At 37.0% G+C, this 15224-nt stretch overlaps 1 protein-coding gene across 7 annotated transcripts in view; it reads left to right on the top strand.

The window, feature by feature from the left end:
- map4k4 (mitogen-activated protein kinase kinase kinase kinase 4) overlaps positions 1 to 8400 on the top strand; it is a 126842-nt gene extending 118442 nt beyond the window's left edge. For all 7 annotated transcript variants that reach the window (XM_066686011.1, XM_066686010.1, XM_066686008.1 and 4 more), the window contains 2 exons: positions 2980 to 3119; positions 4983 to 8400. In XM_066686011.1, the coding sequence (XP_066542108.1) occupies positions 2980 to 3119; positions 4983 to 5066 (224 nt within the window). In that variant the 3' untranslated portion in view covers positions 5067 to 8400. The remainder of the gene's footprint in view (positions 1 to 2979; positions 3120 to 4982) is intronic.
- Positions 8401 to 15224: the final 6824 nt, after the last annotated feature.

Genomic DNA, 15224 nt, shown 5'->3' with positions numbered 1-15224 from the left:
CAGGAGAACCTGAATCAAATCAAATCAAATCAAATTTATTTATATAGCGCTTTTCACAACTGATGTTGTCACAAAGCAGCTTCACAGAATTCCAGTAAGACAAGATTTGACATGAAATGTAAAGACAAATGTAAAACCCTCAAGTGAGCAAGCCAGGGGCGACAGTGGCAAGGAAAAACTCCCCCAGCTGAGGAAGAAACCTTGGGAGGAACCAAGGCTCACAAGGGGTGACCCATCCTCCTCTGGTCAATCTACTGGTGATGATAGTTAGTAGTCCATGAGAACTTCAGTGTAGGGACAGCTTCAAGGCACTTGGTGGTTGCTGGAGCGTGGGCAGCTGGTCTGAAGCGTGGAGGAGGATCTCGACAGTCATCCATCAGTGTCCAGACAGACAGGTGGGCAGTCGTTTACTCGGAAAGATGTAAAGGGATGGAATTAGTTTTGAACTGTTTTGTGTTTGTAAAGTAGAAAATATGAAAATTTCCAGAGTGTGGCTAATGACTCCGGCAGATCTGACTATGACAGCATTAACTAAAAGGAGAGAACCAGGAGGACACACAGACACGGGAGCATCCTGAAACACTGGCATCCCTCCGCTCCACCGTCAACAAACCTGAGTGATCGCGAGAAACGGCGGGACGACAGCACCAGCATCTCAGTTTACTATAATTCCCTGTGTCCATGGACCCCCCGGATCTGCCGCCTTTATCTATGGGGGAGCATTAGCTACCAAATGATAAACTAAACAAATGAGTTTTTAGCCTACATTTGAAGATTGCGACTGTGTCTGAGTCCCGAACATTTTCTGGAAGATCATTCCAGAGTTGGGGGGCTTTATAAGAAAAGGCTCTTCCCCCAGCTGAGGCCTTCTGAATTCTGGGAACATTTAAAAATCCAGTATTCTGTGATCTGAGTGAACGTGGGGGCTCATAATAGGAAATTGTATCTTGAAGATATTCAGGAGCAAGCCCATGTAGAGCTTTATATGTTAATAACAAAATTTTGTAGTCAATGCGGAATTTAACAGGCAGCCAATGAAGTGATGATAAAACTGGGCTGATATGTTCAAATTTTCTAGTTTTAGTGAGGACCCTAGCTGCAGCATTTTGAACTAGTTGAAGTTTTCTTAAATTGCTGCTGGTGCATCCTGACAGTAGTGCGTTACAGTAGTCAAGCCTTGAAGTAATAAAGGCATGTACTAATGTTTCTGCGTCCTGGAGGGATAAGGCATTTCTAATCTTAGCAATATTGCGAAGATGTAAAAAAGCTGTCCTAGTGATACTACCTATGTGTTGATCAAATGATAAATCCGGGTCAATTATGACACCAAGATTTTTTGCTGCTGAACCAGGTTTAACTGGAAAGTTAGCTAGATTTAAAATTAAGTCTGATAATTTATTTCTTGTCACTTTTGGACCCAAAAGCAGGACCTCTGTTTTGTTGCTGTTTAGGAGGAGGAAATTACGCAACATCCAGCCTTTCACGTCTTTTACACAGTCCTCTATTTTCTTTAATCTGTGTTTGTCATCGGGCTTGGCTGAAATATACAATTGTGTGTCGTCTGCGTAACAGTGAAAGTTAATGTCATGGTTTCTTATAACTGTGCCTAGCGGTAACATGTATAATGTAAATAATAATGGTCCTAAAATAGAGCCTTGTGGAATTCCAAATCTTACTTTAGAATAATTTGAATTTAGATTGTTTACTTTTACGAATTGATAACGTTCCGTTAAGTAAGATTTAAACCATAATAGGGCTGTCCCTGTGATTCCAACCATGTTTTCTAACCTTTCTATGAGAATATTGTGGTCTATTGTATCGAAGGCTGCGCTTAGGTCAAGAAGCACCAACAGGGATACGTGGCCTTGATCAGAGGCAAGAATACAGCTAGAATGGAGGTAGAATGGAATGAATGTAGAATTGAGTGTTGCCTTTATGGATACACATATATATATATATACAAATCTCAAAAATTAGCAAACCAGTGTGCGACAAACTGTATACGTTTGTAATGATTGCAAACCTTAAACATTGCTTAAACATGTTTTATATGTAGTTTTGTTCATTCCTGATAAAACATAACATTTTTATTGCAAATAAACATATTTCTATAGTCATGCATTGTCACTGTTCAAAGAAAAACATAAATTTGCATTTTTGTCTATTTTTAGTTTTCTAAATTCTTCTTTTTTTAACCCTTTAGTTTCTGTTTACACTGTATTGGTATGATAATTAAAATGCTCCAGACCCTCTTTGAAAAAACTCTTTTAACATAAACTTTAAATGTAGAATATTTTGCCTTCTACTGTCAAGTTACTGTTTTGGAGATTGATTGTATTTCTTTTGACAGATGTTTACTAAATATGTAGAGAACAATAAAAAAACAATTGCAAAAAACATCTACCAGCATTGTGTAACTTCTGATAATATTGATATTAATCAATATTAAGTGCAAGAACAAATTAACCTTGTTTTATGGTCTTAAAGTGAAAGTGATCACTTTTTGCTCTTGCAACAAATACAGAAATAATGCAGTGACCAGAAAAAATTGCAAGCATTCAAAATATTTCAAGGTCGATTATTTTGCATGTATTTGTGATACCTGTAGGGACTGGATAAAGCCTTATGGATTTTTGTTATAAGACATAGTTAAAAATATAAAAGAAAGAAAGAAAAAGCAAACAATAAAACAAAAAATTTAAGTCATATCCACAGCTATTGTCCTCTTTATAAGAACCCCCTCCCTGTAGCCCCACTACAGTAAACTACAGTTGCACTATTACCTCTCAACTTTGTATGCCCTATTTGAGTTGGCCATCCTTTAGGTCTTCATCAGAGGTAATTTTCCCTCACCTTTGCTTATTTCTACCAAACAATCTATCCCTTGGCTGACTGACAGATTGTGCATGACAGCAGTTGGGTACAGAATAAATCTTGCTACAAAATATTCTGATGTTTCTTTCTCCTCTTTCCCCACAGCATATATTCGCTCCAACCAAATCATGGGCTGGGGAGAGAAAGCCATTGAGATTCGCTCTGTAGAGACTGGGCACCTTGATGGAGTCTTCATGCATAAGAGGGCCCAAAGGCTTAAGTTTCTATGTGAACGAAACGATAAGGTGATTATTTTGCCAACGTGCAATATACATCTATGCATATGTCCCGTTAGCATTAGAGTGAAGTAAAAATAGTGATCAGTGTGTCAGTTATTGTCATTTCCTCTTCAGTAATACAAACTTTTACTTTACAGCGTTCTTTTTTAAGTTTAAAATTCCACAGATAAAAAAGAAAACAACCTTTTTTTTTGAAGCCACAACACACACATGAAATGATCTCAAGTTGTTAAAGGGGACATATTATACCTGTTTTTAAACAAGTTGGAATGTTCATGAAGTTCTTTGCACAAAATCACTCTCACATAAAGGGATCTCACCAGCTCTGTACTTGCCAGTTTCAGTCCTTTTCAGAATGAGTCGTTTAAGGGCTCTGTCACTTTTATGCAAATAAGCTGTTGCTGGTCATGCCCCACCCATCCCATGTTTAGGCTTAACGTTTACCACACGTGAAAATGACAGAAAACAGGCACTGTCCAACCCTATATGTTAGACCCTGAGTCAGACCCAGAGCAAGAACAAGAGGAGCCACCTGCACAAAGAGCCAGTCCAGACTTTCCTGGGGCCCTAAGCAACTTTTGAACTCTGAGCCAAAATGTGACCATTTTTGACAGCCATATACATAACAAAATGAGGTGTAAACCAACAATATTTATTCAAACAACAATATATAAACAGTTTTAACCTAATTAACTTTCTGATCAGCCCTCCAGCCTCCAAGTCAGCATTTGTCTGATTCTGTAACAGCTGCAGTCCTTAAGGTGGAATAGAAGAAAAAGAAGAAAACGTTGCTGTTTATTCTCCAGCTTGCATATTTTTTTCACCTTAAATGATGCAGTAGTTTTTGTCCTGGTGCCTGTAACTGCTTCACTGTTTAATGTGTTTAATGAAATCTTTAAATATGCTGGTGATAGTGTGATTGTTTGAATATAGAGGCAGCATTTAAGGTGGAACTGAAACTCCAAAGAACTCAACTTAGCACATGGAAATAACTGACATTTTTAAGGTGGAATGAAATAGTAAGCAATTTTAGACTGTACTGGTGTGTTTTAAACGAGAACTAGACCATATAAAAACATCATTATATATTCACTTTTCTGCTTCGGTTCATGACACTGTGGCACTGTGAGGTTTTTAAGGTCATGGAGAGCAGCTGCATATCTTCTGATACTCAAACTGTCCCTAACTTGAGACAAGGGGGCCTTGGTTAATTTGTGGTGCCCTACGCAACTTGCGTAGTGAGCATATAGGGCAGTCCGGCTCTGCCTGCACAAACACCTTCACGAATTCCAGGTTGGTTCTATGCAAATTTCTTTGGTGTGGCGTCACAATAAGGGAGCCATCCAAATGGCTCGTAGAAGCATATGATTCCTGACACAAGGTTTTCATCTGACTCTCAGAAAACGGATGGAAGGTTTCTTTTTGCCTTGTGGAAATAAAAGTGCATGCAAAAAGCATTTTGCGGGGTAGAAACACACCTTATATAATCAGCTTTGTAAGTCTTGAATGTCTGAATGCGTCTGTGTGCTCCGTATACCGTTAGAAAGCGCAGATCGTACCGTTTCTAAAAATAGCGCTCTCATCGCGGTGCTGTGAAGCCTCTGGGAGTAATCCAGTGTGAAAAAACACCTAAAAATCAAGGTGCTCCTGCAAAATTTGTGTGTCATATTCGTCATGAAATGGTGTAATTATACTCGCTATAATCAAAAAAGAAGACGCTGCAAAGGAACAAGCAGATGGTGTTTACTTTCAGTTTCGTTTTGACTCAAATGACGTCATCTCACTGTTCAGTGCTTCTGAAGAAAGGAGGAGGTTTCAAGCTGAAGACTTCTTGAGATTATTTGTGATTTATTTATTTTTTTTTTTCAGGTTTTCTTTGCATCAGTGCGTTCTGGAGGTTCTAGCCAGGTTTACTTCATGACCCTGGGCCGTACCTCCTTACTCAGCTGGTAAATGACCCTGCCAGGCCTGGCTCGATAAGTCCTCTATACGTTGCTATGACAACAGCATAGAAAACCTACAACCACCACGAAACTGAACGATGAGTTCCTCAATGTGACAAGCAGAAGCTGTGCTAAAGGAATGGCTTGCACCTGCAGTTACAAGAAAACAGAGAAGTTGTACAGAAATTTCAACTTAGATGACTAAAAAAATAAATACATAAATGAGTGTGTGTAAGGGAGCGTAAGCCCGAGATGTTTGAACTCACAGTATTATTGCTAGTCTGTATGTTTATTTTCTAGAATCCCTGCTTGACCAACTGGTAGAGTCAGGTTGGCTGCCATAACTACATTGAAAGCAGTGAGTTTTACATGATGGAAATCGGACTCCAGTGCTTTGAGTTTTGTTTGGTTGTTTTTTGTTCATTTTAATAAAAAAAAAAAAAAAAAACTTTTTTTTAAAGGGGGGCAGAGGAGAACAAGTAAAAAAAAAAAAACCTGGGAACGTGAAGTGTGTTCACATTGTGAATAGGTGTGTATGAGGAATGGGCCAAGGAGAGAGGTGGACCATTTTAAAGAATATTTAAAAAATTTCAGATTATTATTATTATTATTCACAACACGTTGATTAACACATTCAGTTCTCAAGGCTTGCATATCCTGTGTCCCTAGTGTGTGTGTGTGTGTATATATATATATATATACACATATATAAGTTTTTGTTTTTTTTCCTCCCCTAATGCACCATTTATTCATTCATTATCTGTAACCCTTATCCAGTTCAGGGTCATGGTGGGTCTGGAGCCTACCTGGAATCATTGGGTGCAACGCAGGAACACACCCTGGAGGGGGAGTCAGTCCTTCACAGGGCAACACACACACACACACCTCTCCACCTACCAATGTGTGTTTCTGGACTGTGGGAAGAAACCCATGCAGACATGGGGAGAACACACCAAACTCCTCACAGTCACCCGGAGCGAGACTTAAACTTACAACCTCCAGGGTTTTTTTTTTTTTTTTGGGTTGTCCCTGTAGCTTCCAACTCAGCTGACAAATGAGCCTATAGGAAGCTGGTGTTCACTTAACACTCTCTGCTCTCTTTCTCTCTTTCTGAATTTCATAGACTGTGTTTGAAATAATATTCCTGCAGTGAATAAGTGATATGAAATCAAACGGAAGTAGAGATGTGTGTCACCTCTGTCGTGTGCATACGTCTGTGTGTGTTGGCGGAAACCAAACGCAACATTCATGCACACACTCAAAACACTCAAGTTCTGCCCCCCCCCCCCCCTTTTTTTTTTTTATAATTATTATTAAATTTTTTCTTCCAAATATATGTGATGCATTAACTTGGAATGTAGTGTGAAAATACTGTTTTGTGGTTAACAATTAAATGAAAGGCATGGATCCACTTTACTACTTCCTTAAAATGTTCAACAATATAATGACAAAGACTGAGCCTGTCCGATCGATTCTACTGTATGTGACGTCGGGATTATTCGCAGTAATTATGTTTAGCGTTGTCTTATGGAGCTCGTTGTGATGGAAACAAAAATGGGATAGGATTTTACCTTTACATTTATCAGTTAGGTTTTTTTTTTGTTTGTTTTTGTTTTTTTTAGTGTTACATATAATGTTATTTATGCATTAATCCAGTGTAATTCTTTTATGCTTGCCGCCTGGGTTCCTGTCAGGTGATTTTTGTTATTGGTATTAACTGTTTCTTTCCAGCTTAACACTTGCAGTCAACAGTAACGCAGTGGTCTACGGTTTGTGCTGTCCTGAACACATCTGCTTTACTAAGAGTTTATGTGCGCCTCTGTGGAAAGCAATACCAATCTCAACAGCACCAAGTCCATTTAGCATTTTCAGATCTAGGCCTGTTTGGACTCTATATTGAACATTTATTGAATTTTTATCGCTATACATAGCAGTTGTGATTACATCATGCAATATTTTTAAAGTATATTGCAGAAAATTGATTAATTTGTTTTGACCATTTGTTGGACCATGTCAAACCTTTTATTTGTCTGTGCACCCAGAACACATCCGACATTAGTCAGGATGCTTGCAGCACTGCAGAATACATTTTGAGAATTTTATTTTACTTTTAATATTTTTTTTTTATTAAAAAAGGGTTCACTTTGGGTTCCTTATTGCAGCCTTCTGCCCTATTAGCAAAGTTGATTTATTGTGCAGTTCTACTCTTGTTTCATTGCTTTTCCTTTCTCTCCCTCTAACTGTGTTTCTTGATGTTAAACTACTCTCTGTCAAGATTAAGGCTTAATAAAGACCTGCAGAATAGGTGCTAGCAGAGTAACTTTGTACTATTGGGTTTTTCTGCTTAAACACTTTATTTTGTTTTCTGTCTTTGACAGAACCACAACTGCTGTCTTCTTCACGTTGTAAAGACTAATGCAATGTTAGTCAATGTTTATGCATTTAATATTGAAGTCCTTTTACAAAAGGCAGTGAATTTGGAAACTACATTTGCATCTTTAGGGAGATGTAAATGCACTGTGTTGAAGGAAACCAGTTTTTTCATAAATATTAAAAGGAATTGCCAGCTCTCTTATTCTTAGCTGCCTCATGATATTTTTTTTGTTTTTCTTTTTACCTTTTCAGTTTTACTTTGTCCCCAGCCCAAAAACCACCACACAGACAAACACATGCGCACAAACATAACACAACTACCATTTATTATTATTGTTTTTATTATTATTCATACATAGAATTTTATTTGATTATATTAAGGTTCACATGGAGGAGAAAAAAATTGTGCTACAGTGACAAAACTGAAAATGTTAAAACTGGTATTAAGAAACCACTACATAAAATTGAATAACAATTGTTTGGCTTCTGTTCTTTTCAGAGGAGTCTTTTGGTTCTTTTCAGTTCTAGACATAGTTATACCTCTAACTTATAAGTTAACTATAGCTGGTTTCTGTAATGTTACATTTTTTTATTAATTATTATTATTCCTACAGTCTTGACAACTGTATAATGACCTAATATAGTGCTCACTTAATATAATGCTCACCTGTTGAGAATGTTTACAGAGGCCAAGTTTTGTTACACTAATGTACATCATTATATTTATGTTCTCTCAAAAAATATTCTTTACTTATTTGTATTGAACTTTTTTTCTGTCAGTATTTCTCTGCTCTGTTGTTTTAAGGATACTCGTTTGGGCAGCAATCTTAGTGCTGTGCTGACCTTTCAGAAACGTTCCCGGCTGATTGGATGTCTGTGTTTCAGTCGTGGCGCTGTATCGTTTGTCCTCTGTGTATGGCAGGAAGTCCTGTATTTTCCTGATGGTCCTTTGTTTTCTTTGAAAATAAACTCCTACAGTAATTTAAAATGCCTTTTCTTGAATGTTTTTCTTTGCAACTCTTCCATTCTCAAGTTTCAGTTTGCAACATGTGAAAACATGCTCTCCTTTGTTTTTCAATATTTGGTATGTTATGTTAGGTTTTTTTGTTGTTGTTAACTGAGAGGTCCATCATGGCACCAGGCTGTCTATTTAGTTATTAGTTTTTTGAAGCTTCCATAAATACAGGTGCTGGTCATAAAATTAGAATATTATGAAAAAGTTGATTTATTTCAGTAATTCTATTCAAAAAGTGAATTGTGTATATTATACTCATTCATTACACACAGACTGATATATTTCATGTGTTTATTTTTTTAAATGTGATTATTATAAGTGACAACTAATGAAAACCCCAAATTCAGTATCTCAGAAAAGTATAATATTACTTAAGACCAATACAAAAAAAGGATTTTTAGAAATGCTGGCTGAAAAGTATGAGCATGCACAGCACTCAATACTTAGCTGGGGCTCCTTTTGCCTGAATTACTGCAGAAATGTGGCATGGCATGGAGTTGATTCTCTAAAACAGTCCTTTATGTCTGTAGTGCAGGTGAGACGGTTCTTGAAGCGCTGACTCCAGCTGCAGTCCAGTCTCTGTGAATCTCCCCCGCATTTTTGAATGGGTTTTGTTTCACAATCCTATCCAGGGTGTGGTTATTGCTTGTACACTTTTTTCTACCACATCTTTTCTTTCCCTTCGCCTCTCTATTAATGTGCTTGGACACAGAGCTCTGTGAACAGCCAGCCTTTTTAGCAGTGACATTTTGTGCCTTGCCCTGGTTGTTTAAGGTGTCAATGGTCGTCTTGGAAGTCAGCAGTCTTCCCCATGATTGTGTAGCCTACATAACTAGACTGAGAAACAATTTAAAGGCCTTTGCAGGTGTTTTGAGTTAATGAGCTGATTAGAGTGTGGCACCAGGTTTCTTCAATATTGAACCTTTTCACAATATTCTAATATTCAGAGATACTGAATTTGGGGTTTTTATTAGTTGTCAGATATAAGCATCAAATTAAAAGAAATAAACACCTGAAATGTATCAGTCTGTGTATAATGAATACGTTTACAAGTTTCACTTTTTGAATGGAAAAACTTGTATTTGATTTACTGAAATAAATACACTTTTTCATGACATTCTAATTTTATGACCAGCACCTGTATATGTATTTGGCACATTCACAAATAGCAATTTAATAAATCTCTTTCAAAAAACTGCATTATTAAAAACAGATGCTGAAATAAAAGCTCTTGTTTCTCTGTTATGTTACCATAATGATGGATATCCATGTAATACACACCAACCATAACATTATGACCATCTCATTGTTTCTACACTCACTGTCCATTCTCTCAGCTCCACTAACCAGTCAGGAGCAATTTGTAGTTCTACAGTTACAGCACCCAAATCATACCTGCTATGTGGGGGTCCAGACCATCGAAGAACAGAGTGAAATGGGGATAAGCATGCGGAGAAACATTCAGTGATTGTTCAGTGTACAACTGTGTATTATTTAAAACAGTATTATATATTTGAAGGGTTCAATAGTGGGATTATAAACTGCTGTAGGATGTACCCTGTAATGTGTGTAAAGATACACATTGCATTCAGACATGAGGTCTGTCCTCCTGTTTTAAAATATTGTTGCCTATTTTCACTCTGTTAGTGAATGCTTGAATTTGGAAACCATGGAAAGGCCACACGTATCTATTTGGAAGAATCCGACAGTGTATTTTAAGTATAATTAAATATAAGTTCATTTGTTTCTATATTTTATGGTGGTGTTCTAGTTTACACATTAATAACATTAAATCCAAAAATTCTGAATATAGATTTCCTTCCTTCTTTGCTGAGAGAGAGCAGTGTTTTGTATTTGTGTAATGTGTAGTGTTTGCTGTGTAGTATTTATGCTCTGATTGGATTTGTGTGTCATTTGACAGCAGTGTTTTGGTTTTGACCATTTTTGGTACTAATTAAATTGGTTAAATTAATAAATAGTAATAATCTTTATAACCTTTCACACAAAATGCAGCTCAAGTTGCTTTACAGAGATTCTTAAACCAAAAATTATAAAAAGTAAGAATCTAATAAAAATACATGGTTAAAAACATGTATATTTCATTAAGAATGTTGTAAAACAATTTAAAATTAAAAAGAATAAACAGATTAAATACACAGATTAATAAGATAAAGTAAAACAAAGAGAAATCATAAACATGACTAAAATTACTTCAAGGAAATTCTGATTTGAATACAAATGTTTTAAGACATTTTTGAAGGTGTTCATAGATGGGGTTTTGGGTTCAATCCCCGCTCCAGTGACTGACTGAGGAGTTTGGTGGTGTGTAATGATGTCGGTGGAAACGCGCCGAACGGTTCCAAGTTTAGTTTGCGAATTAGAACCGTTCTGGTGCCGGTTCCTTGTTGGTGCTGCGCTACCTGTGTCCGCGTGAGTTTCCTCCGGGTGCTTCTGTTCTCTCCAACTGTCCAAAAACACACGTTGGTACTTGGATTAGCTATTCAAGTGTCCAGTTGTGTGAGTGAATGTGGTAGTGTGTGTCGCCCTGTGAAAGACTGGTGTGTCCCCGCCTCGTGCCCAGTGATTACAGGTAGGCTCCAGACCCACGCGACTCCGAAATGGATAAGCGTTTACAGAAAATGAATGAATTAATATTACATAATCATTTTTAGTTTTGACAGTGTTTCATAACTTTTTAAGTAGCATCACTGACTTCCTCTATTTTCCTCACAAGCTGATGAGGTTCTTTTCCCCTTTCTAAAGTGTTCTGATTTTGCTATTTGCTGAATAGGCTTTTTTTGCGTGGTCCTTTTGAGAGGTTGTAAAATTCCAGCCTTCCAGAAAATTTTAAAATATTATACAATATCGGATATTGAAATGTATAGATGTTGTAACTTTAAATATTTTAGCAGTCAACGGAACTGAGCTATGTTAAATTAATTATAATGTCTTTTTTTTAAATCTGTCTTGAGATCTGCAATTCCCTTTATTAAATTATATTTGATGTATAATGTGACAAATAGAGAATTGCTTTTAAACATAAGATTAAACGAAAGTAAAGTATATATGACCAGTTTCAATTACACTGTATTTGCCCCACAAGTATATTAGTTCTCCAAATATTTCCAAGTCAATTATTTACTGCTCGATACCACTTACTTTGAAAGTGACAGCCCTGCAATACCTTCGAATGGGCACAAGAAAAAGAAAGAAAAAATATGTTTCAACAATTCAAATATTCATTCATTCATTCATTCATTCATTCATTCATTCGCTGTCTGTAACTGCTTATCCAGTTCAGGGTTGTGGCAGGTTCAGAGCCTATCCAGAATCATTGGGTGCAAGGCGGGCACACACCATTTAGTGGCCGCCCATTTTAAATATTGTCTTTGTATTATATTTGTAGTAAAGGTTTTATATGATTTTGTACAGCATTCCAATCAATAACCATAGTGCATACTTGGCAGGGAGTTGGAGAAAATCACAGTTGGGTTAATTTTTATTATGAGGCCTAGCCTGCCTTTCTCAGAACACTTGACTCAAATTTTGATGTTGGTTTAGGCAGAAAATCATTACATGTGATGTCATCATGAAAAGTGTCATTTGTTATGGGATGATTTTTCCATGGAAAAACATTTTAGCTAATGGAAGCATGTTATTCACCCTCACATAGTCTTAAGTGTGAGCAATGTGTGGGTGTAAGTACACTTTGTGGTGTCTCTCACTATACAAATGATACTACAGTATCAAATGTGCTATAGCTGTTTTTGAGGAATTCCGACAAAACGCAACTGTGTGTGTCAGTATTTCTGTGTGTGCTCAAGGCTAAGGTTCAAGTGTGTGTGTGTGTTGGGAGGAGGTGTGTGTGTGTGTGTGTGTGTGTGTGTGTGTGTGTGTGTGTGATCTATGTATAAATTAGTTTACCTGATCTAATTTATACATTGTGGGTGGCTTGGTGTTGATGGCATCAGGGTGCTCTATGGGAAGAAAGCATGTTGGAGGAGACAGTGAGATGCCCTGAGTAATGTTCTGCTTGACAGCCTTGGATTCTGGTGTTAATGTGGATATTATATTGGCAAATACCATCTACTTCAACCTTGTTATGGATTAATTACACCTATATCATGGCTAATTCCTAATGATACTGGTCTCATTCAAAAAGTAGCAAAAAAATACTTAATTTGCTGACATCTTGGTGCCAGACCCCATAGGACAACCCCATAGGACAGGTTTTATGGAGTCCATGCAATATCAGACAAGTGGTTGTAATGTTATGGCTGTGTATAAATAGCGAAAATTCCATTCCAGAAAAATGCAAGAAAACCAGTACACACACTCAATCACTTACTGTAGCCCTGTTTTGAAGTTAGTGGAAGTATGACACACTTTGACACTGAATGGAGAAGCATGGCCATTCTGACTCATTGGACATTCATGGTATTGCAATGTTGCAGTTTTTACTGTGAAAGTTGCAGATACAAGCTTAGGCTGCACTAGATCTGTGGGTTTATTTTGATTTCAGGATTAATGCTTGAACACCTAACTCCATTCATTCATTCATTATCTGTAACCGCTTATCCAATTCAGGGTCGGTGGGTCTAGAGCCTACCTGGAATCATTGGGCGCAAGGCAGGAATACACCCTGGAGGGGGCGCCAGTCCTTCACAGGGCAACACACACACACACACACACACACACACACGCCTATGGACACTTTTGAGTCGCCAATCCACCTACCAAGGTGTGTTTTTGGACTGTGGGAGGAAACCGGAGCACCCGGAGGAAACCCACGCGGACACAGGGAGAACAAACCAACTCCTCACAGACAGTCACCCGGAGCGGGAATCGAACCCACAACCTCCAGGTCCCTGGAGCTGTGTGACTGCGACACTACGTGACTGCCACCGTGCCGCCCCCACCTAAGTCCACCTTCCTAGTAATTTTACACAGAATATTTTACCTTAATATTACAGCTCCACAAGTATTATTTTCAGTGTGATTTCAGCTGATTTTGATTTAGTTCAGTCTTAGTCTTTGTCTATGTGCATTAAATTTAGTCTCATATTCATCATTTAATTATTGTTAGTTTTAATCTAGTTTCAGTCACCAAAAACAAAAATTATTGTAGTCTATTCTTTGTGCATTAAATTAAAATAATCTCATTTCAGTCATGCATTTTAAAAGGTTTTACTATTTTAGAGGTATTATATTACTAACTTTCATAAACAATGGCTGAAAATTGTTAAATAAAGAAAAAAAATAAAACATGGTAACATCCAAATTTTTGGAAGGAATTTGCCCATTTATGCCAACAAATACTGTTTGCATTTATTTATTGTTAACATTTTAAGTTCAGAAGGTACACGTAAACCGAGAGTGAATCGACTCCCAAGAGATTCAATTTTATGAATCATTGGCCACCAGTTTATATAAGCAACTCTCAAATGATCAAAGAATCATTCTTTGGGAGTTGACTCCTCTTCACTATTCTGCCCGGCCTCTGCCCTGACAACAGCAAACAGACAGAGCTTTTTCCTGCTTATATTTCCTTGCAAAGTAACTGGCCTTTCACATTTTTATTTAGTCTTTCACGTTTTTATTTAGAGTTTATTCATTGATGAAATGTAGAAAAATATACAAAACTTTTGGTTCTTCTCTTCGAATTATTATTTTTATTTAGTTCTTGTCTAGTTTACTTTGTTAATGAAATTACATTAATGAAATTAATACTATTTCGCAGTCTTGTAATAAGGAAAATAGAGAGAGAATCTTTGGTACACAGGGCCACTGGGGGCTCAGCACTGAATAAACTTTTCTTCTATTCTAAAGAGGTTCTTGCAAACTGTGCCATGTACACAGTAACCAATTATTCAGATTACTGTTTTCTGACTTTCACACTCTACAGAAGTAACTGTAGAGTGATATAAGCAATCCAATTTCTGTACAAAACATGACTTATGAACTTTAAACTTTAACATGGCTTCAATGCCAGGTGCCAATTTTTCAGTGTTCCTTAGTTGTGATAATTACGTAATGATAAAAATCCCAAAAGGTGTGGTGACATGAAGAAAATTTGTGTACCCTGTACATATTTTACAATGTTTGCAATTATATTTTACTTTATTGTACCTGTACAGGATCTTTTTTTCTGAGTGTGTATACACAGTACATTATAAAACCAGTTCTCACACAATCATCTTTTACCATAAATACAGGCTCCCATATACAGTGACATCAAGTTCCACTAATAAGAGAATTTTCTTCTAAAGATTATGTTTCATACTAAAATATCATTAACCATTTAATTTTTAAATTGTGCTCTGTTTGGATCTGTTATATATATATGCCATTTGCTCTGTGTATGTGCTTATGCATAATATGTATGGTATATATATTTAAACGGGTGTGAACTTGATTGGGAACCTGTGAACTTTGATCAGTTCCAGACAAAAACACTCCTAATGACCTAATGATTATTTGTCTTGCCTTTTATGCACAGATACAACAGAAAAGCTCTGTACATTGGCCTGAGTGTTTATCTGAACGTGTCATGAAAGTATGACTTGCCTGCTTTCTGATTAGGAAAGCTGAGGAATTTCCAATCTCGCGTGATGAACCTTAAAACACTTGGAGGTTCCCCCAGCATACCGCCTACAGAATGAACATACAAAAAAGGAACTGCTCTATTTCCCTCCCCTCCATCATATGTGCCTATATCTTTGTGCATGTCTTTCTCTTGCTGTTTTTTCTCTATCCTTTTTGTCCATCTCCCTTTCTTTC

This window comes from Hoplias malabaricus, chromosome 12 (genome assembly GCF_029633855.1).
Source record: "Hoplias malabaricus isolate fHopMal1 chromosome 12, fHopMal1.hap1, whole genome shotgun sequence".
In the NCBI taxonomy this organism is placed as follows: Eukaryota; Metazoa; Chordata; class Actinopteri; order Characiformes; family Erythrinidae; genus Hoplias; species Hoplias malabaricus.
The sequence above is the reverse complement of the archived record's forward strand: the minus strand, read 5'-3'. Positions and strand labels throughout refer to the sequence as shown.